Source organism: Trachymyrmex cornetzi, unplaced genomic scaffold (assembly GCF_001594075.2).
Source record: "Trachymyrmex cornetzi isolate Tcor2-1 unplaced genomic scaffold, Tcor1.1 scaffold56, whole genome shotgun sequence".
Lineage (NCBI taxonomy): Eukaryota > Metazoa > Arthropoda > Insecta > Hymenoptera > Formicidae > Trachymyrmex > Trachymyrmex cornetzi.
The window spans coordinates 753082-778072 of NW_017299871.1; the positions used below are offsets into that span (position 1 = coordinate 753082).

At 32.3% G+C, this 24991-nt stretch overlaps 2 protein-coding genes across 6 annotated transcripts in view; one reads left to right on the forward strand and one right to left on the reverse strand.

Moving 5' to 3' along the window:
* Vha100-2 (V-type ATPase subunit a family protein Vha100-2) lies at positions 1-24540 on the reverse strand. 4 transcript variants are annotated; one of them, XM_018514774.1, is made up of 14 exons: positions 24125-24540; positions 7935-8075; positions 7040-7219; positions 5802-5930; positions 5598-5680; positions 4830-4956; positions 4417-4593; positions 3974-4186; positions 3248-3461; positions 2717-3143; positions 2209-2336; positions 1889-2121; positions 1141-1538; positions 1-785 (listed from the first exon to the last, which is right to left on the reverse strand). In XM_018514774.1, the coding sequence occupies exons 2-14, from the start codon at positions 8049-8051 to the stop codon at positions 689-691; spliced, it is 2523 nt and encodes an 840-aa protein (XP_018370276.1). In that variant the 5' UTR covers positions 8052-8075; positions 24125-24540; the 3' UTR covers positions 1-688. The 4 variants fall into 4 exon arrangements, with proteins under 4 accessions (XP_018370276.1, XP_018370277.1, XP_018370275.1 ...); XM_018514775.1 differs by having other exon boundaries at positions 24071-24540; XM_018514773.1 differs by lacking the exon at positions 24125-24540 and adding an exon at positions 14121-14218.
* The window catches only part of LOC108765898 (UPF0565 protein C2orf69 homolog), a 35694-nt gene that overhangs the window by 3196 nt on the left and 7507 nt on the right, over positions 1-24991 (forward strand). The window contains exon 1 of one of the 2 annotated variants that reach the window (XM_018514782.1): positions 17172-17185. The exons of the other annotated variant lie outside the window; for it this stretch is intronic. The gene's annotated coding sequence lies outside the window, so the exon portion shown is untranslated. Of the gene's footprint in view, positions 1-17171; positions 17186-24991 lie in introns of those variants that run through there. 2 annotated transcript variants of the gene reach the window in all.

The following is a 24991-nucleotide window of genomic DNA, read 5'->3' on the forward strand; positions in this document are numbered from 1 at the left end:
TACTCCTTTTCCATTGAAATAATACCACGATTATAGTCATTTAACGTTGGACAAGTAGAGTTAGCTCTAATCGCGAATCTTATCTTAATATGAAATAATTGATGTACCAATTGAATTCGTTTTGTTGCGAAGACTTTGTTGCACTTCTTTTTCTTAAAATATATTAATATAAGGTATTAAACTGTAAGTAATTTAAAAGAACTATATACAAGCAAATAAGAAAAATAGAGAATTTATTAACGACAAAATTTAGAACCGACTTGGCAAATAAGTTTCTCTTTAAAAATTTATTATTTAAATCCGGAGCGAATTAAATAAAATAATTTAAAAATGAATAACTAACATAAACTTTTATAGCACGCGTCGATTTCTCGATCGATATTATTATCCATGTGTAAAAAACATTTAGAAAAACATATGTTTCTTAAAACTCTTATTGCAGTTATTGTAATTATTGCGCGTATTTGGCCAATAAACATAGACACGTGATCGATGGTTGTAATTGTTGAAGAAGGCACATTGTCAGACTCATTTAAAACAATCCATGGCAATTTGGTCCTTCTTGTATTTTTCTAGGCAACAAGAGAAGGCCTCGCATATATGAAAATAAAAGAAAGTTTCGCGCATAATATTCAATAATTATATATATATATCTAACGATTATTGCTGTGAAGACTAGTGGCAGCATCTATTCTTCAGTATCCTCGGCATCTAAGATACTCTTGAAGTAAAATGGTTGGAAGGGGTATCCTAAGCCTTCGTAGAATTTACTCATAAACTCGACCCTAAAGAATAAAAAATAGTAAGCAAATAATAGAAAACAATAGGATATGATGATAAAATGCCTTAATTCTTTACATTTTATCCAGTGGTCAGTAATTAAATCGACAGAAAAATTAATTGATAAAAACATTTGAAATTAATACAAAGATAAAGAGTTAGTTTATTTGTCGAAGTTAAAGATCAGTTGAAAATAATTTTATTGAACAAAATAGTTAGATTTAATCTATATTTCTTCTATTTAAAAAATATTCCTTGAGTCTCTTTTTAAAAAATTTCGAATTTCCCTAACTTTACTTGAAACAAAACTTTATCGAAAAAGCACAGACTTTTTGGAGCAACCTAGTATGTTGTACGTACCAATGAAGTCGAAGCGTATGAAGGAATGCCGAGAGGCCTTCCATTAAGACGAGAATAACGACGGTGAAGAAGGCCCAGACAGCGAACACGAAAAACAGAACAATACTATTAACGTACTGATCCTCTTCAGCACCTAAGCCTATCCGCAACACTCTATTCCAGAGCACTTCTGACAGCTGCGAGTGAGCCAAAGACAGGGCCCACAATCGTAGATAAGAGGCAGTGTGCGAAACTGTAGATAACACGTATTCTATGGTGTGGATGGCTTGATGGATCATAAGTTCACCAAAGCTGTCATCCTCGTGACTGTGATCTTCCGCCGCAGTATCCTTGCTGGTGCCTGCGCCAGGCAATTCTTGGGTCTGTAACTCGATGTCCTGAGACGCACTTCCGTTGCTCTGAACAAGTAACACACGTGTTACGTCAGCGCTAATTCATTCGTAATCGCGATTAATACAGAACACTAGTTCTCCTTCATTTCGTCTAATAATCCATCATTTTCAGACATTTATTATTATTAGCTATGTTGTTTATTAAGTTTACGTCAGCGATTACGTCTGCGACGCTCATCAAACTTTGCTAAAATTACTTTATATATACAAGTGATGCTTACAACGTGAGATAAATATCGAAGAGTCACATTTTTATTGTTATAAATTATGGATACTATAAAATAAATCATTATTGTGAATAATTTTATAAATAAGTGATAATAATTATGCACGAAGTAAAACAACAAGTTACTTACATAAATCTTCCTTCCTTGAGATTTTCTCTTTGAAAATAGAATAAATAATGGTTTCCCGAAGAGCATTACTGGAATGCACAAAAGAGCGGACAAAAGCAAAACCAACTGCAAAATATCCTGTCCTTCGAACATGTACTGGGAACAATCCTTGGGCACAGCGGCATCTTTGAAAAGCATCATGTTAATAAATGTAATTAACACCGATGGTGCACAACCTGGTCTTCGTCCTGGATCTGTATCACAAAGTATCGCATTACGATAGAAGTGTGTGCCATGTATGCATGTTGCAATTACTGATTTGAAGATAAATGAATATTTACCTTCGGCCGAAGCCTCGTACAAAATCCACTTAATAAACATCAGGACAGTCATGTAAAAAAATAGCAATAGAAGGAAGAGTAATTGTGGCAGAAATTCAAGGATCAGGTTAGCATATTTCTTGAAATACCTGAAAAAAATTACAACGCGTGACATAATATATATTAAACAGATTTTGATTATATCTTCTTTGGAAAAAATAAAATTATTTTATGCGAATGGAAACTCGAAAATGCTTTCTGCTGAATTATCTCGAAATCACTATAATATAATTCTTCAAAACTATCATTTAACTATCATGGCGCACGTAAACAAAATATTGCTTACCATTTCGTAAAAAAGAAATTATACTACGAATGTACTTTAACGTACGCTCAATATTAAAACATATACATATATAACATATTGATAACGCGTAAGTCTACAACAGTACACCTTTCTTTTTTTTAGCAATAGAACACCTTTGTAATCGCAACTCTTAATTTCGTTCGTCCAAATTATGATACTTACAACATATTGACGACGTTCATACAGACGCCGAAGATCATGTGCGCGACGCCAAAGATAATCGATACTTTCATCTTGAACGAATTGTGAAATACAATTTTGTTTTCAGCAAGAGACCAAACCGGGTCTAAACCCAGAGGATAGGGATATTGTAGGTAGCTCTCGTTCGCATTTGGTGACAGATCTAGCGCCTTGTTATGTACCGTATCGTTGAGCGAATACTTGATCCTCCAACTAGATCCGAATATGTTAACTGACTTTGCGAATATGTCGTTGTAGATTAAACCACTGTAGATGGAAAACAAACCCATGAGAAGGATGATGTAACGACCGCCGAAAAATAGATTCCCGATTTCGTTGTCCGACTTTTGCGCGCTGATCTTTTTCTCCATTAACACCATGGCCAAACCAAAAAGCGTCAGTATGAATCCTACCATAACAAAAAAAATCACACACCAAGGATTACTTAACAAAATATGTAAATACTTTTTACATATTTGTTTACTGTTTTGCTTGCTTGGATTTACTACTCACCGTGACCAGCGTCGCCAAACATAACGGCAAATAGAAAGGGAAACGTAATGATAGTGTAAAGTGCTGGATTAGCTTCACGATACGATGCCACACCGTAAGAGTCAATTAAATTTTGAAAACCTCTCGTAAACTTATTCGTTCTATTGAACGTCGGGGGATTTTCATCCGTATGGATCACGTTGAGGAAAGACGGTATGGAGCTTCCACATTGCCGCTAAAAAATCCCATATTTCTTCGTTGAATAATTTAGTCTTATGTTTCGAGTCTATATTATCTGCTGTTATACCAGTCTTCCAAGTTGATTAACAATACAAAAACTTTCTGCTTCGCAACGAATTGTAAATTACTCGACAAAATACGGTTTTAAGTTGTTTCTATATGTGCAGCTGCTCGGAAATTCAATTTACTTATAAATATTGACTCAAGTATAATTTCTAATCTTATGAAGTTTTCTATTACGTCGACAAATAAAATTTTTGCCCCATATATATGTATATATTGTGTATACATAATCAAATTAAATTTATAATACAGAATGTAGATATTTTTTTATTGTCTTATATATTTTAAAAATAAAAAGACGATTAATTAATTGATTAGAAGCAATATTATGTTAAACAGAAATATAATTTTTTCCATGCATAATAGAAAAAACTTTATATGTCGAGGTAATAAAAAACTTATATTCATAATTAAATTAAATTTATACATAAAATATACACTAACCGATCCTTCCGTGAGACAATTTTGCACGGTCCCAAGATCGGCAATGGGCACCCAGCATTCTCCGATGAGACATTTTTTGGATACGTCCATGTTGAACAGATTCATTGTGTGATAAATAGCTTTCATCTTTCGCACCATGATACTCCAGTTTGGTATTTCTTTCGCTACGTTGTACAAAACACGCTGGCGATGATCTTGCGTTTGATTTAGTACCTTAGTAGAAAAGTTGTTCAAATAAGACATTTTCGTATTGCCTAGATTAAATACTCAAATATTAAAATATTTCTTTAATTTAATTAAAATTAATTATAATAATTAATATCAATAATAAAATTGTGATATTTAAAAATATATCTATTAAGTATATTTATAAAAGGCTCACATTTGTTTATTAAGCATTATTTAAATATTAGCATTTCTAACTTTGACACAACAATTCTCACCAATTTAAGGTCCTCTAATCGTGTTCGCACACCTTTTAGCATTTCCTGACGTTCTGCATGGCTAGTCGGGCATGGATAGAGCGAGGCGTGGAAGCCAGTGCAAACCTTTTTAATACGGGTTTTCAATTGTTCTCCTTGAAAAAATGCCACAAAAGCTGTTTTATAGATCTCGTTGCCCTGAAAACATTCGCGAAAAAAAAGGGAATCAGGCGCATCGATGAACGTGCAACTTTCTCATTTTGCGACGTTTATTTATAAGTAAAGTCAAGTTAATCTTTCGAGGTCCATTAGTTCCATTTTGATATTTACGCGTTCCATTTGTTTCACGTGTATGAGATGACTAACAGAGATTAGTAAATACAATAAATTAAATAATTTCTCCGCATTAAGATAAAAGAAGAATCAGAGCTAACCGTAGCTGGATCTTCCAACGGTTTATCAAGTTCGGTTTGTCGAAGGAAAACGTTTCCACGTGATATGCGCCACAGCATTCTCTCAAAGGCTGGAACTCGTTCGCGATTTATTACCCCGCCGACAAATCTGCAAAAAATTAGGTATCAATTATAGCATCATGATTTATTAAACGATCAAATTTATTAAAAAACAAATTATATAAAATAAAATTGTTTGAAAAGAAATTGTCTATCTGAAACTTTTACCTCTAAATTTTTTTATAAACTTACAATTAGAAATATAATAAAATAATATCTAAAACTATATTTAAAAATTATATAAAGCAATGAATCAAAGATAAATCTTTCATTTAAAAAGCTTTCTTAATAATCTTTCATTTTCATTACGATCAAAAGTTATCAAAAAAAATTATCCAATAAAAGTTATTGTCCATTATATGTTTTTAATCGAATTTATGTAATCGCAATGGATTAATTACACAACTAATAATTAAAGTAACAAAAACTAATTAAACTAATTAAAATTATTCCTTTAGATAAATTATGAGTAATATAGCAAAAGTTTATTATTTATAAGTAAATCCCATTGGATTATAAGAGCTTGTCAACACAAAAGCAGCGAAGCCGTCGTAAAAGCGCTCTCTCTCTTACGCGAACAAAGGTGTTCTTTTAATATTATTAAAGATCATACATTTAATATACTAATGTAATATTTAACATACATGAGAGAAGATCTTATCTGACAATTCCGTCGTAACTATAACTTACTCCAGACGTCCGCGAATCGAAATGGCGGGATTCGGTGCTTCCTCGTTGATGAGCGCCTTGGTGATCGAGTCGTTGGCTTCTTCCTGTTGATATAGAAGAAGAAGAAACGAATCTTGATTCTTCGACAAAACGGTAACATCGATTACACGAAGGAGGACGGCGCTATGAGAGCAAAAGCTGCTGAACTACGAGTACTTTAGGTACCTCCGTGAAGAACGCTTGTGTCTTCTCGAGTACATGTTGTAATTCCGTCAGCTCGAGATAGTTGCTCTTCAGATTCACCGCGTTCTGGCTCAGCTCTTGTATGTCGTTCTCCGTTTTCTCGAGATGCGCCTGTTGGGGAAGGTAATGCAATTGATGTATAGTCGAACGTATGATGCGCAATTTAAAAATATCAAAATTATTAAAAATAATACTTTTTGTATATAATAGCAATTAATTAACAGCGAGCTTTTAGTTTGGAATATCTCTCAATTCTTATTTACTATTTTTTAAAGATATTATGAAACTACATTTTAATATAAACATTTATTGTATTACATGATTCTTTTTGCATAGACGTACACATAGCATATTTACGCTCGTTATGAACCAAAACACAAAAAAATTCAAAATCATTTTTTATTTTAGTAACTATCTAAAAAAATATTTTTTCCATCAAAGCATAAAATGTGGAACATTTCTATTGAATACATCATAGTTTGTGAACATGTCATTAAGTCATGATTTCGAAAACAAGCACCCAAAAAAAGATAATCTAATTGTAAAGTGAAATTTCCGGTAACCTCATATTCTAAGCAGAAACTTTTACAGAAAGAGTATTCCTCTTCCAATGCACTGGACTATTCATCAAAAATGTATTAGAAATTATTCTAAAAATTTTCCTCTTGTATGAAGAGGAATATATTTACTGAAAGCGGAGTATCCCTCTTACGAGCAAATTATATTAGGAACAGCAAGATTTTTACTGCAGATGCAAAACAAAAGTACTCTAACTGCAAGAATATTGTGCTTGGCATATTTTCCTCTTGATTTCAGGAGATTCCTCTTGAAGCCGTATATAAGAATAAAATCCTCTACACGGAGAGAATTTTTTCTTAAAGTTTACCTTGAAAATATGATAGTTATGGGACAACGTTGTATTTCGAAGAATTTTAATGTAAATCTCTCTCATTCATTAATAAAATATAAAATAAGTTTAATTACTTTTATTGAAGTGCATGGTAAAAATCTTTAAAATTGTATTGTACCACAACTACCGTATTTTCAGGGTAAATTTTAAAAGAAAATTCTCTCCGTGTAAGATTTAGCGGTTTCTGCTAATATTAAAATTAATTTTTTTTGGATGAGGGATTAGGTTTGATCTATTTTATTCAAATTTATTTTACGAGCGATAAATACGTTGAAATAAGTTTTCAAAACATTTTATGCTAGATTTTTACCTCGAGATCTATAATTGCACGTGGGTTGGGCGCGCGTGGTAGTTCTATAAGATTATCTGGAATCGGCACACCATCTTTCTTGACCTCTGCTTCGATGTACCGAAGTTTGCGCTCCAATTCGTCGCATCGTCGGACTTCATTAACGAACTTCCGTTGAAAATAATTCAAATCGCCGTTGAGCTAGATATTACGTCAAAATAAACATGATTAATTCTCGATGTAGTCAGAAAATATGGTATCGATGAATTATTCAAAAACAATTTAAACAAGTGCACCAAAAATTTACTCTTTCTCGCATAACATATGCATTTATTAATTTTCAATCACCTAAAAATGCATCAAAAGATTTTGTATCTCAAATAAAATTTATATACATATATTTCATAATATCTATTGCAACATTTTAATTTGATTACGTAAAATTTATATTAAAGAATAACAAAGTTAAAATGTTTGTAACATTTTAAAATAAAATTTATAAAGTTTTAGGTCAACTGTAATAAAAAGTCTCGCCGTTAAAGAATTAAAATGGCATTCTATATTTAATTAATTTTATTATTTACTTTAATTTATCTATTATTATTTATAGGAAGTTTAATTACATATTTTATATATATTATAGAATTCCAATAATATTTTAACTAAATATTTCTTTAATCTACGAATTACCATTGTTAATTAATGGAAAAATATTTTCTCTTCCCTTTTTCTCTTTAACAATTATCATAAAATAATAACAGAAAATGAGTTTCTCATTTTTACAAAAAACAATTTTTAAATAACTTCAAACGCATCAGCTGACATATTCAAATCATCATTTGTAAGTAACAAAATAATCAGACTTGTTAAATTAACTAAAGTAATCAATGGAGATTACACTTAATTTTCAACTTACGTCGCGAAATTGCACCGTACCAGTTTCTCCAAGTTCTGAAACGGAAAGGTAAGCTGCCTCCGGCTGAATGAACAGCTGGCAAAGGGCCATCTCCTCGCTTCTGAACATCGCCCCCATCTTCAAAGCAATTTAATTCTTACCCTGCGACGAAAGAGATAATATTTCTTATAAATTGCAACTTACATCAAATATAACTGAAAATAACAAAGATATGACGCAAAACAACAATTTTGAAATGAAATTTTATTTTACTAATAAAGAAAATTGTTTATATAAAGTCATAATTTTTATTAAATTTTCTGAAAATTATTAAACGTGTATTTCGTATATCTTGTTCAAATAAAAATTTTAAAAAACTATTATATTTCTGTTTAATGTAAATATTAATAATATAGTTAATTTATTAAATGGCATGAAATTTTTTCTTGTTAGTTATTTGAAAAAAAATGTAGAACAAAATGTGCGAATAAAAGAGATACATTAAATACGTAAAAGGAAGTGAAATACTCTCAAATTTTAAATTATTTCCAAAAAGTATCAAGCAATCATTAATATTAAATAAAACAATCGTAATTGTGTCTTGTTAGCACGACACGCGTTAATTATTATCAATCAATAAATGTGTCATGTAAAAGACAAAAAATTTAAAATAAGAAACAAAAATCACTATATCGGTATAATGAAATATTTACATATTTTGAGTATTTAGTAATTAATATATTTGTAAGATCTTAATAAAATAAGTAAAAGGAATAGAGCCTTTAGATCTACTAGATAAACAAATATAAATGGCAGAAAATTCTGCTATGTATTTAATAGAAACAACATGTAAAAGACGAAGCAAGCTGAAACGCAAGTAAATTTCCAAATGGATCATTCATTTCTTTTCTTCAGTAGCTATTCTAGAGTAGCTATTTTACGCGAGACGAACGAAACCCTGCAGAAAGCAACTGTGAATGAAGAAAGACCATGAGAAAAAAAATACGGAAATACTGAAAACCGCGATAAAAGACTTTCCTTGTCGACGGGGAAACCGCCAATATTTGATTTGCAAATAGTTCGTCTTCTAAACTCGACCTTGGAGAATCGAAGATCTTTTTAAAGGAGCGATGTTTGTGCGAAGTTACTATCAAATGCAATGTACATGCACGAGTTTTATCTACCGGCAAACATAAATTTCACATGAAAAATGTAATACGGGAGATGCATAGTCGTATTTTAAACTCGTTATACCTGACGTTAAATTTGGTCGCCAAAAGTTCAAGTAAAATACTTTACGGTGCTATTTTCACGTAGTAGGCGGACACGCAAGGGTAAACAGGAGTGCCAGATAAGCGAGACGCTCCATAAATATGTACGCTGAATAAAAGTGTTACACTCGTGTCGGCACACCCTCGTCGGGTTAAATTCTCGGTTTATCACGTCCTACTGCAGAATAAAAAAAATAATGCCGATGTGTTACACAATTGCTCTCAAATGCTATCTGAGAACTAATATCGTATAAACTATGTGTGTATCGTATTCCAGAGGGAGGAAGCACAAAATCTTAAATGACATAACAAACGATTCGAGACACACAGGGTTTCAGGAAATTCGATTAGAAATCGAAGATGCGCGTTCGCAGAAATCATCTCGAATGACGTTTTTCGGAAACACAGCAGAAACGGTATCCTCTTCTCACAATAATAGAAGTCTTAGTAATCGATAAGAAATTATGAAAGAAGAAATTAAAAGCAAATAATTGACATCAATTAACGTATTTAAAGCTATTATTCATAGTCTATTTTTATTTTAAAACCGTCTTAAGTAATATCTTAACATACTACGACTCAAATTGGCTTGAGACTGTACTTAAGATAATCTTAAATATACGAACCAATTATGAATACCGGTCTATAACTTTTTTTTTTATATTTATCCATATTTTCTTTAAAGCGATCTTTATAATACAGCATCAGTGAAACTAGTTTAATCAAAAATTAACATTTTATCTAAGCAATTTTAATCGATTTTCTTATCAGTTCACCATTGCTCATACGGCTAATTTTACCAAAAATTAACATTTATCTAAGCAATTTCCTTATCAGTTCACTATTACTCATCCGGCTAATTTTCGATGACGTCAAAATACTGGTAGACGTCATTATATAATGTCTCAGGGTCTAATTGCTTTAACCGTCATTTCAACATAAAACATACTTGTTGCATACTGTTTTTGTGATGATTCATCCTTGTTGTATTTCAACGCCATAAGACATTAGTTTAAGAATCAATTTAAACAAGCCACATTAAATTGTTATATAATATATTGTTTTTTTTTTTTAAAGAAGATAATATCATGAGAAGATAATATCATGTAGTTCAGCAAAATATTTGTTTAAAAGATTGCTGAATTTAATGTTGCCTGTCGCAAGTTCTTCTCTTATTACTTGGTCACACGAGAGCCTGTAATTGGCTAAGTGGCTTATTTCGTTTACACGTGCAGATGTGCTCACAAGAGTGTACGTTAAGAACTACTCTGTCACATATTTCATCTTGTTTAATATTTATTTCACAAATTAATATTTATTTATCGCAAATTAGTTTCAATTGTTAGATCAATTGATATTAAAACGTAAAGGAAGAAACTTTCTCTGATACTTTTCATGATTCATGTTAATAAAAAATTTTATTAAGCTTGTTACATTTATTAAGAAAAAATGCAAACAATTTACTGTAAACACTTTATGAAATACTAAGAATTCTTTTTTCTATTGACATTGTTTAATTTAATTTTATACGATTTATCTTAACCGATCATAAATTAATGTATTGCCAAAGAGACAATAACTTTTATGGAATGAATTAAAATCTAATCTCCTTAATTAAATGAAAAATGTATATAAAGAATATAACATTTAATGCCTTCAACATCAAATGAGGTTAAGAGATAATTATAGAATACAATACGTTGCGTGCGAAAATGCAGTAAATAGGTAAAGCTGCGACGAATTAATGGCGGACGGGCGTTGGTTTCCTGTGAAATGAATTGTATGAGTATCCGAGTTTTACAGTGAAACATTGGCATGGCGAAAGTAGATAAATTGTTAATTTTAACATTTATCTCCGCTCATTATTATGAAAAAAAAGAGAAAGGAAGAAGATAGTTAAAAACAAAAGTTCACTATATTTCGTGAATAAAAATTGTCTAAAAAAAATTTATAGTGAAAGGAAAACATCAAGAATCTAACTAGATGAAAGAACGAGGGAGGAAGAATAACCACTTATGATTGCTGATTAGGTTGTAACCCTAATAAACTCGAGGCAACAAGTTCTTCACGTACATGTCGTTATGGTTACTAAATATGTGATATTACGGTTCGCAAGATCGTATCTGATAAAAGTTATTTGAAAAAAAAGAGTCGCATGTCGATTAAATGATACGATAATAAATCAAAGTAAACAACAAATAATTAGCTAGAACAATATAGCACGTGATTATCTTGTGACATGATATCTAGTGCACAAACTGTGTCATAAAGAAAAAGAAAACAATTAATAGATATAAATTGTAATGTAATTATTCGAATTTGATGAGAAAAAGTAATGAACATTCTTCTTGCGACACAAAAAATGAAACTTCTTCTCGAGCAGTAAATGCTTGTTCTCCAATTAATCGTTAACTCTTACCACTATGTATAATTTGATACCTCATCCATATACTATCAAGGATCACCAGAATTTCTTCGTTTTTCCACCTCTTCAAAATAATTCAAAAAATCTCTAAAAATTCACCAACATACTTTCAACTTTCTAGAATAAATATTGACTCTTTATTTTGGAAAATAAAAAATGTAGTATAATTTATAATTACCGAAAGACTCAAAGAAACTTGCACGAACAGGAATCGCTCGGTCGCTATAGTTACCCATATTAGTACGGTAAGGGTTAATATTACTCATCCAGATTAATTATTGAAATAATCATTAATGCGTATCATTTATTCAACTACGATCGATTATCTTAACAACATTGAAATAAGCTTCTAATTGTCATTCTAATTACTCATAAAAATTTCGGATGGCATATAATATTTAGAACAAATGTTCATACTGCAAGTAAAATATTAATGTGAGATTATACACCCTACGTAATAATGATAAAGGTATCACATGTATCGGTTTATCGACAATATCATAGATTAATCTAGATTAAGATCTAAACCCAAGGTTATCATACAAATTAAATCGAATTCATTAGCTTCATCGAATCGATTAGTTGAAAAGCGGCGCCTAAGTCTAGAATTTATGAAGCTAATTGAAATAAATTTGCGAAATGTGTTTTACCTGGATTTACGCCAAAACAAATTCACGTGATCACTTCGATCATATTGACTTCGTCCGATTATTATTATTATTATCATCACGTCGCGTCGCTCGAAAGTAACATAGATCGTATCCTGCAAGGATACGATCGCTCTTCTACTTGACAAAAAGAATTTAAATCATCTAACCGCTTACATCATTCTCGTAATAACAGAGCAGTTTTATAATGCTAATTAATACAAATTACAGATCTACGGAATCATAAACATATCGAGCTGGAGGTGTGGACGTGATGGGCGCGGACTATAGAAATAGCGTGAAAATATCGACTCACAGCTGGGTAATATGCGTTCACCGGGTTACGTTCGACGCGTGCTGGGGCACTACCGTGACGATAAACGTTATGTGCGCACCGTTGTGGAAAAAAATTTTTTAAAAAATGATTATGTAACGAGATCCTATGAGGAGATTCGAGCGAGCACAATGGGTACTGCGCGACTGACGCGCGTCTCGTACTATCGCGGACTTTACGACTTCGCCGTTGGGTCCTATTCAACGTGGCGTGTTGAACGAGTCCGGGCCAACACAACACAATGAACTACAAACGAGTGACGAGGCGACGAGAGAGGAGAAGCGCGAACGACGAGCTTATTCATTGTACGCGCGAGCAGATACTCCTTCATCAAATGTCAGGTATACGGACAACATCCGACATTACGCGGTCGACGAGAAGCCGAGCATTGGGCCAGTATCAGTTACGTGCTCGACCAGTAGAGATAATAGCTTCTCTCTACGGGAAGCCCAAAGATAAAATTCCTACGAAAGATGACGCGAGAAATATCCGCGCGAAATGGGCCGTCGGGACCCTCGTGATATGATCCAACTGACTGCGATTTTTTTATACATCTCTAACTTCTATATTTTTTAGAATTTTAAATTTTTAACTAAACTATTTTTTAAATCATTTTTATTGTGTTTTGTTTATCTTGGAAAGCTATTCAGATTTTTTTTAACTTCACTCCTCCAACTTCTATACTATTTAGAACTCTAAGTTCTTAATTGAAATATTCAAAAATGTCCAGTATTATTTTATTTATTTTGGAAAGCTGTTCCAGATGAATTCCAATTTAAATGACTATGTAAAGTACTTGTAGCGTTTTTCTGAAAAAATGTTGAACATATTTCTCTCTCTCTCTAGGCTGAATTGCGTAATAATGTTCAATTACGAATAATCCTCGGGAATTAGAGGAAGAAGTATTTCCGTTGAACTTACAAATTCTGAACGCGCGGATAGTTTGGTTTGTCATACAAAATGTTTAAATCGCACTAATTTATACGTTAAAATATTTTCACGAATTTTTGTGATTTTGAAGCAAAACAGGAAAAACGAGGAAATTTTTTAAAAATGTAAATCGTTGAGCGCCAGTAAAATGTAACAAACATTGATATGCCTATTCAGTTCATTAATCGCCTTTGACAGGCGGTTAATTAACATTTGTTTCAACGGTAATAATTACGTAAAGGCGTGGTGAGCATTCTTCAAAAAACAAGGAAACGCAAATGAGCATGTAAAATAACTGCCTTTGTTGCACATGTTCTCTAGAAATAATCAAAGACAATAACGATTGTAATTCTAAAAAAGAATAGCTAAGGAAACCAGCTATATATCTTTAGAAACTGATAGATATTTGACAGTTCACCTTGTCATCGCGCGAATAATCAATCAGATGTCCTTTTCGCGATTGGCGAACGCATTAGAGAACGCAACACATTTTCCGAGGACATTCCTCGTTCGTTAAACGAGATTTTATTCTCAAAAAGGCAGTTTAATCAGAGAACACTTCTCCTTTCATATAATCTAAGAAAAAAAAAAGAAACAAACCTTGTTGAAAAATCAGCACGCCCTACTAATTACTGGTAGAATTATGTATAGATAGTCCCGCTCGTCACTCAGGTACAATACTTTGCAACTGATTTGATTCAACACTCGATACGACACAACGAATAAATCCCACCTTCACGGTATGTAAGGAGGTAGGGGAGTGTGTGGAAAAAGGAGAGGGAATCTGAACTCGTGACGATCTTCTGTTAGCCGATAAGAGTAGATTGTGGCAAAGCACTGTCTCTTTTGTGTCTACGGCAGTTTTGTATGCGATGCAGGTTGTGCTTTTGCATGAGTACACCTGATTGCAGAATCAATTGCACAGATGTATGGCATAATTGCGACACTCTCTCGTATTGTCTTACAGAGTCAGTTTCGTTGGAAATCGTGCTGATCAAATATTAACCGTGACATGAATACGAAATAAAAAAGAAAGAGATGTGGAATTGAGACATTGTAGATAACGATTTTATAAGTTCCATGTATGACCCTCTTAAGATACGTTTTGTAGACAAATCTTATCTTCGTTTTGCGTATAACAATTTCATCTTCAATCTATATCGCAATTACGAGGCTAATATTTTTAAACTCATTTTTCGCGGCTATTTTAGGACAGATGCTGTAAAAAGCTTATTGCGAATTGAACCGTGTATATATTAATATAATTCCGGATTATACAAAAGATAAGAAAAGCTCATAATGGAGCATGTCAATATTGATTGCGCACGTAATTGCACGATGCAGTGAGTCGTTCTTGTTCAATAAATCATAATCATAGTAGCTCATGATTTGCACGATAAACCACGATTACATTCGTCGCCTACGTATTATCTGCAGAGCAATATGAATTTTTCTTCCGCTGCATTTTGCGTGCACATCCGGCGCACGGAAAAAAAAACATCAAATATTCAACCGCGAAAAGAAGATTTTCGTTATACGATTTTATTAGAATCAGATAATTCTGCTTGAGAAAATAAAATGCGACAAGTAAAATAATACTAAGATATATAATTGATTTCAACAGACAGTATAATTGATTTTGCAAATAACTTCCTGAAATAATGATTCCTTCACAGATTATTTTGCTGCTACTGTCATTAAGTTCATCATTCAGTAAAAAATTATTTCCAGAGAGATCAACGCTGGTTCTACGTTTTGCTTTGCTTCGCACTGGATTTAAATGCAAAAGTAAGCTGTAAATTTTGCTACGATAGGACGAAAACTTTTGTAACTCTCGAGCCTTGTGCTGCTGTCGTTTCCTCCTTGAAAAAACTGCACCCAGATAAGACGACAATAATGATGATAAGTCGTGAGTGTCGTGCTACCTTTGTGTGGCATACTTTGTATAAATGTTCGTTATCTCTTTGATTACTTGTTTATCTCTCATATGCCTCCGTAATATATATACAGTTTATACCGATCCTTAGCGAGCGAAGGACTTGGTGAGCTTATTTCTAAAAAAAATATTGCTTCGCAATTATTCATAGTTACGTAAAGACAACTCTCGGAAGTATTAATGTTCGACAATAGACGTAATTGGTGAACGAAATGATTTATGAGGTTACTCGAGATAACGTTTGCACTGAAAAATTCACCTAAAATTAGCTGAATAATAAAATCTCATCATTTTATACATTCCTAAACACACATTCTTCACTTCTTTTTAATCACAGCTGAAAAATTATCTCCAATTCTCGGAATTTATATTGTCTGCATTAAGAATGCCTAAATATGTTAAAATAAAAAATTATGATAATATATCTGTTACTGTTATTGTTTTTTTAATAATGCGTACGAATCCAATACTGATTAGGAATTAAAGTTCGTACCTGTTATCAACACTTTAGGATTATCAACAATATCGATATCGACAGTAATGAAAAATTAGCATTACTTCCCAAGATTGCAGGACTTCTTCCCAGACAGCACCGAATATTTATGATAAATGTTCATTAGTACTCATTTTTCGAAATATTATGTAAATATTTTACACATATTTTATATAAAGCTTTATTATAAATATAGACTGAATATTTTATGTACAATAATATTTATGATAAATATAAATAAATATTTTTAGTTGGATTATTAAGTATTTTCATAGCGCATTTAGAATATTTACAATAAATATTTCTTAACATTTATAATAAATATTTATGATCTGTGCAACATAAGACCGCAAAATATTTACAAAATATTTAAAATAAGTCTTATATAAGTATTTACAAATATTTTGTAAATATTTCATAAATATTGTGTGCAGCTGTCTGGATTTATCCGGTAACTAAAAAATTTCGATGTATCATAAGGTCGGAATTTATCCTTCTGCAGTTTCTAGGTTGTCGCGGGACGACCTCCGATCTAACGGTCAACTGTTACGCAAACTGGCGTATCTCCAGTGACATCTTTCATTATGCAGAACGATAAAATTGAAGCATTATTACATTACATATATGCGCGCGTTCCTCCCGAGGAGAGCACGCGTGATGTCATGTCCGTAGATTAGATTCACGTGACAACTTTTCGCTCTTTCGTAAAGTAGATCTGACCATTCATCGTTAGTCTGCAATTAATCCATTAAAGATTACAGTTAAATTATAAATGTACTATATTTTCTAATTGAATATTTTATGATTGAATATATATACTTTTGCTAATATTAAAATCATCGTAAGATTGATTTTTTCTAATGTAATATCTAAAAAAATAAGTTTTATCTTTAAAAGACTGAAGATTATTTTAAGCTGGAAAATTTTATAATTGACAATATTTTTTTTATTTAAAAAAAATCGATTGTTAACTGTTAATGAGCTGGAATTGCGCGTGATTATATTTGTTATCTTCGATAATGCAACGGAAATTATCGATCATTGCAAAAGCGAATTGTATAGATATCATTACATAAGATAATTATAAAAATTACAAATAATCTTATCTTGCATTGAGTGGTTTGTTTGATACAGTGATAATCCATAAATTTTAGTCTAATAGTTATGAATATGAAGAATATGTAAATATGTAAAAATCATTCACCAATTAATGTATACCAAAAATTTCATAAATAAGTAGTTTACCCAATTATTAACGATTAAGAGTCCCAATATAAAAAAGGAAGAAAAATTCTATATTTTTTCATTCTTCGTATTTTCTTATTCTTTATATTTTCAATTATATTTGTATTCTTTTTTTAAAATTTGTTTCATAAATTAGTTTTTTTAAACAGACCACTCCAATATATGTCAACATAGAAATAACAACTTTTGAGAAAAATTTTGAAAAAGAATTTATGAAAAAATTCTATTGAACTATCGTCGAGTATTTCGGAAATATAACAGAAATATTCTGAACAAGTACTCTTTCTCACAATGCTTGCATCTATTAAACCGTAATGATAGCAAATTAAAAACATATTGGTAATGACGGGTTGCATTGCATTGCGTGACGTCCTGTATGGATAATTTTTCGACTAGGATAACCATATTAAGTCCTACAATGCCTAAATTAGTGTCTACGATTGAAGCTCATCCACTCATTGTTATTCTGGATAAATACAAGTTTCGAACAATAGTTACATATATTCCGGCTGTCAATAATGATACGAGAATATTGAATTTGGCGTGTGTATATATACATTTATACAGTTGCATAAATAATAATTATAGATTCCAGCTATTAAAGTAGATAGAGAAGAAGGTTTGCAAATCGCAGTGTAAGCGTGAGAGAGATAGCTTTCATGTTTTGACAAATGGAAAAATTTTGAAAAAATTAAAAGTGATTTTCCGCGTCACATTTACGAAAATTAATAACTATGAATTAGTATTTTTTAACATAAATTGCATTTTAGGATAAAAAATAGCAAGAATTTTCGTATAATTATACTTTGTTATTGATATTTCGACAAGGTATGAGACAAAATAATGAGAGCCAGACAATGATATTTTAAGTCCACCTTGTATACTCCTCGCAGTTGTCGCGTCTACCAATAGATGGCTATACTTTCCCGTAAGCAGAATATCAAAATCAGTATATATAAGGCCTGGCAAGCAACAAGGTTTGTCCTTGTCTTTGGGGAGCAAAGTATTCAATGATCGTTTAGTGAGAGTACTGTTGCTGAAACCCATAACAAAATATTTTACCGCATCCGTAAATCCGTAAAATTTACGAGATGCAATTTTTGGATAGCCTCTTTACTTTACAAGGGGCTTTTCTTTTAGAAGATAATCCAATAAATGATATATCAATAATATACTCTTGCTTGATTTTACACATTAAATGGATATTAATTATTGATATTTATTATCATTAATTTAAACAAAATTATGTAATGTTCAAAATTGATCTCAAAAACCTAACCTGCCGCATTTAAAAATGATATATCAATAATATACTCTTGCTTGATTTTACACGTTAAATGGATATTAATTATTGATATTTATTACCATTAATTTAAACAAAATTATGTAATGTTCAAAATTGATCTCAAAAACCTAACCTGCCGCATTTAATTTTTTTATACTTACTTTAACGATACAGCAGAAGAGTGCTGAAAATTAATATCTTATTTTAAGTAGCGTAAATTAAATATTAAAAAATTTCATACAGCATTGTTAATTGTAATTGACGTAAACCAATTGACATTACTGCGGTCTATAAATGCACAGTTAACGCCAACTAAAGGTCAAACGTTTAACAAACGGTTTCAACAAATTGGTATTGGCACTACGCAATAGTATTCTATATGCATTGCATAAGATTGAGAACAGCATTACTGTTAGGAATAGTATTTGAATGTGAGCCATTACAAACCAGTCCGTTATTAGTTCACGGATTTTTGTCATGCCGGTACCACGATCCAATAAAAACACGCGTAATGGAACTTCTATGCTCGAATATAAGATAATAACAAATCACCTCGTAATGTAATCCCAGATAAGAGATAAGATACGATCTATTTAAAATGTTTACACAGATCGAAAAATATAATTTATATTACGTCTAATATTTAAATTTGATTACATATTTTTATAAAATTAAATTTTACGAAAGCTATATTAATATGTTTTGATAGATAAGCGACAAACCCTATCATAGTCTCGAATCAATAATAATAAAATAACAAGATAAATACATTGAATAATTAATTTCAAGTTGATTCATTTTATTTTCAAATAATTCGGATTAAAAAGATTCAAATTAATTATATTGACGTTTTCAAGAAAAAGGTGCTATTTTGATTGAATCTTAATTGAAAAAGAATCCAGTAGACAATAACTCTCTCTCTCTCTCTTAAAGAACACATACACATTCAACGATTTTAGAATAAATCCATTTTGCGTGGCAACATGAAATGCTCTAGAATTTGCGACCGTAAAATAATTAGTCACCGCGTCTTCAACCCGACTGTACAATTGTTCGTCCTTGTCGTCGATCATACCTTGTTTAAGAAAGGCTGTTTAGTTAACCACTGGATAACCGCGGCCTTTCGCGCGGACACATCGCTCGCTGCATATTAATCTCAGCCGCGTACCAAATTAAGCAACCGCGTAAGCGATTGGCGAAAGACCGAGTTACACGTTCAAAATGTCTAAGCAGCAGGAACCTTGGACACCAATCAGTCACTGAGTGACTTTAACAAGCACTGCGGACCATCTGCTCGACAAAACCGCGACAAAGGATGCTGCGTCGTCTTTTCTGCTGTTTACGAGCCACATACGAATATATGAGATGCTTCAAATTCTTCGGCTAAAAGTTTGAGCGACACTTTCGTCCAACAAAAATCAGACTCAATTCTTGAATAATTAATCTCATTGAAAAAACATTTCTTTACATACGACAGCAATATCTTTTCTCAAATTCTTCAAATTTCAATATATGAGAAGTAAAGCCCTGTCGAAAGGTAAGAAGAGAAACAAGAATCTGGCATCAATTCAAATTAATTAAAGAACTTCATTTTCTTTCGATCTGCAACATTAGAAGCAACAGATTATAAACAGCCGGTTTTACAATCTAAACGTTAATCTCTATTTCTGTATAGACAAAATTATCGTCTTCACCATAACGTGAACCAAACGATTCGCAATTTTAAATAAACTTTACGTCCATCGCGTACATAATCGCTTAGTTGCAAAATGCACGAGCGCACGCATATACACATACACAAGAAACTCCTAACGACTTCTTCGAAACATCAACCTTGAAATAAAACAGCACAGTTCTCGAATGAGTTACTTATTTCACGGTAAATAAAGTATCGTTATTTTGTAAACAAAAACTTTCCAAGTAATAATAATAACAGAAGAGTCCTTAAAAAATTATCAAGTAGTCACGAGTAGTTATCTGTTTACTACACGTTCGTATTCTTTACTACGTTCTATTTTTATTTTTTGTACATATTTATTTATAATACAAGCTCGCGTACATTAATTTAAGACTAACATCTACTTGGTATATAACTAATTAATTTTTTTACATCCAATGAAATCGTACGCAAAAAGATGGATTTTTTTTCTTTTCGTCTATATAGTTATCAGTTAAATTATTATTCGTAGATTATAAATATAAATATAAAAACAAAAAATTGAATAAAACCGGAGAGATAAATTTTCTCTCTGAATCTTTCTTCGATAATTAAGTTCAAACACGTGTTGAGAGAAAGCGAATAAACTGAGCCAAAGAAGGATAAAGCTAAAGCTAAACTAGGTAGGGTACGAACCGCCGACAGGGGCATCGAACTTTTACTCTCAACAGAATTATGTATACTGTATATATACAGCGAGACGGTCTATGAATCGTTCGATTACCTCACCTCGTAGTCGCGCAGAAAACTGCTAATGTTGGGTGTCCCCAGACCTGTCAGAGAGATAGAGAGCTTTAATCTACGGGTTCTTTGATCAATTTAGAGTCGTTTGCACGACAAAAATACTGGTGAACCGATAGCTTTAGAGTTACAATTCAAAAACAATTTAAAATCGAACATTTTTCGGGAACTAAACTTAAGGAATAAAATCTATTCTTTAACTTCACATAAACTTTAGATTTACCTATATAAATGATAATTAATTATATATATATACAAAGGTATTTAATATTACAAAGATATTTAATGTCAAAATTGAAAGTGTCAAATAAATGTTCTCTCTCTTTCTCTCAATGTTCTTTTAAGGAAAATTTATTCCAGATTACTCTTCCAAATTATTATTGGATTTTAAGTTATTCTTCCAAATTGCTAAATTCTAAGTTACTTTACGAGATACCCTGTACATCTTGGCGCAAATCCTAATATCGTAGTCGTTAACTGATAAATACGACGAGTGTGTGCCAAGGTAATCACCTGACTATGTAATCAATATTGATCACAATTTCTGCGACCCTTCTGTCACCCTTCGACACGCGGAAAATCGATACTAGGCGCTTTATTTATATCCGACTCGTGCATAAAGCGACTAGCTTGGCACTGCAGTCAAGCGAAGATGAAAGACTTTTCCAACGACTGCTGTTACGGTAACAATCTCACGTATAGACTCAACGCAGATACGCACTCCCAGGTATAACGATTTCGTATATTTGTACTATTCGCGATATTTCGCCAGCCGACTGTAGAACGAGCTCGTTGTTCGCCGATCCCTACGTATATGTTGCTTCACATGCCCCGATGCTATTTATACAAGATATATGCAGCTTTTTATGTACGTACGCTCGGTACACGGAATCAACTCGCTTCTCGAGCTCTCTGTGGCGGAAATATGTGTTCTTCACAAATAACACCATGAGGAACTATTCCTCGAAGTTGATCAAGAAGATAAAATACAACATACACACTATACACTTTACCGTTTCAATAAGGAATTATTATCGCAAATAGCTGTTGTAGTCGATTAAATTATATTATTAGTAGGTTATCTATTCTTATGTAAAATTGAAATTATCAATGACGTAGAAATTTGTGTTTTCTAATCTTAAAAATTCAGTAAATCACAGAATTAGAAAAAAAATATATACGTAGTTCTCACTATAATATCTCGATAAAAGCGTAATTATTACGCCTTATATCTCTAAGAGATAATCTCATATCCCTTTGATTCGCTACCTTTCAGAAATGTCTTTCAGAGAGCAATGTAAAACGAAGAACTCAGTCTACCAAATTTAACGTTAGACGCAGAAACAGACAGTACGCATATCAACGTCGTTTATGATCCGATGAAAATTTAATATTGATTACTGGGAAAACTGCCAATTTTTGAGCTGTTCTGTACCTAAACTCGAGTTTCATTTCGTAGCTTGATTAGATAAACCTCTGCATAATCAAAGACGTCTCGCCAATTACTTGAGTTGGCTCATGCGAGATCAAGTAAGATTCGTAGACAAGCGTAAAGATTAACACCACCGCAGCTGAATGCGAAAATAAAATAGATAGCAGAATCGATGTATTGTACATTGTATAAATTAAAACTCGTGTTTGCACGGAATTCAACGACAGGTCTTCACACAGCGTAACAGACTCGAATTTACACAGTAAACAAGTTTTATGATTCATAAACCTGAAACCGCGACGTCGCAATTTCTTCAAACTGAATTTTCATTCGAGCTCGATATATCGTTTTGTTTAAAAAATAAAAAGAAAGACAAAGAAATTGTTATTTATTATGCAATTTATAATGAAGGTCAAAGTGCCTGAAGCCAGCACGGAGTTAAAACCGCGCCGGTTTGAAATCGGATTCCCGTCACACGATCGCCATGAATTTTCTCTAGCGCAAGGCACAAGAGATACATAAACCCGATTCGTCTCTCGTACTCTATTCTTACGTTCATAAGGTTATTTACACTCGGTGTCTGACACCATTTCGGTGGCTCGAGCCGCGGCACCCTGAGCCAAGCTCGACTATTCGTCCGCGTTCAAAGTGCGTCTAGCGAGGCCCTCAAGTATCCGTCGAAAAGCGCGCTCCGCGTCTCACGAGAAGCACGAGAGGAAATCCGAGCGAAATAGAGTAGCCAATTGTTTGAAGTTCGAGAGCGTACGAGGCCCGAGATGAGTTCCCGCATTGTGAGCCGCGATTCCTGTGCATCATCTCGGATTTCCATCATTTAATTGTTTTGAAAGTTTTATTTCAGTCGCTTATACCTAAAATTTTATTTAAAATATATCAATTTTTTGGAAGATTATATAAATATTAATCTATTATCATTTTTATTAATGAGTAAATTTTGTACGATTAAATATACGTACATTTATGCAAAAATTTGTAAAGGAATTCATAACATAAGCACTTGTAGCTTAAAAAAATCTTGAAACGTCTACATCCATAACAAAAAAAAAACATTGCATTTTGATCATAGATACGAGAACATTCGCAGACGTCTCAGAGCTGTCAACGTCAAAAGACAAGCAATAAAAATAGATCTGAGTTGCTCTAAAGTTTCGTCTTATAGTAAAATATCGTATAGTAAAACATCTCTTCCTTAATTTCATGATTTACTGAATTTTTTCTACGCCAAATATATAAAAATTTCCATATCATTGATTCTACTTCAATTTCTATCTCAAATGATTTCAACTTTCAAATAGCGACACAATTTAAGTCAATTGCTGAAACCATTTACAACAATCTCTTTATCTACTTAAATGGGCTATTATACGTTACATCCGATCCTAGAAACAAACCCGTTTGAGAACGAATATACGTGTACAAAGTTAATATAGAACCGGCACAAATGCATTAAATTATCAAATGATATAAAAATAAAAATATTAGATCAGCATAACATTATAAGAATATAAACCAATATAAACTTATCATTATAACAACAATCGTTTTTAAATCGTCCTGCCATAAATATATATATTTTAACCGGCGTATTAGCTCAGATATTAATTCAAAACATTATATTTTTACTCGCTATATAATACTCGTTAGATAAATATCTTCAAGAAATATTTTATTACAGATATACGCCCCCCTTACATACTCGCTATGACTTATAGTCGCGTCAACGGGTTGCAAGCTTACCCAATTCTGGAAAGCACAGAAAAGTGCGCGCTGGCATTTGTTCGATATCGCGCGACAGCGCGACGATAAGGCACGATAAGCACTCGTAGATTACGTGAACCGCACGACGCGACAGGCCGAAAGAAACTGGACGGTGGTCTCAACCCCACCACGAGCCGGCACTCGGTCGACAAATGTAAACATTCGCGACAGCTGATCGCCGAAGTACACGCTCCGATTCTAGCCCCGATAGTGGCGGTAGCGACCTGCTGTTATACGAGTACATAGACAGGTACTGTCTGGGGGATACTATTTCGACTCGACGCTCTCACTGTGCCAAGTAAATACTTGCAATGAATACGTTTTGTTGTGTTACCTAGAAACATTCGAGAAAGATTTAACGAGATATATTTGAGTTTCATGGACTTCTTACATCATGTGCTATCTGTGTACAAAAATCTATTAAAATAATACAAATCGTGTGCAATGTAAAAAATATTTTGATTGTCCAGACAACACAAAACTCTAAAATATCTATTTAAAAAAAATAATTTTTGCGTCTTTCCGATATCTTTTAGACTTTTGTGTTACCTAGACAAATATTGTTTTTCACTATAAGCTAAATTAACACTACATGTAGTAAAAATCAGAAATCTAATAATACATACTATGGAAAAAAACGCATAAATGAAAGCAAACACTTTTTTAGTCAAATTTCTATACAAAAAAATTTAGTTTAAAATTTGAAATCATATATTATAATTATTAAAACGTTACGTCGCTTTACTTTGGTTCTGTGTAGTGATCGATTCGTCAATGACAAATCGCGAGAGTTCGACTCTTATTCCGGATTTTATAAAGTATAAAAGATTGATTAAAAAACTAAAA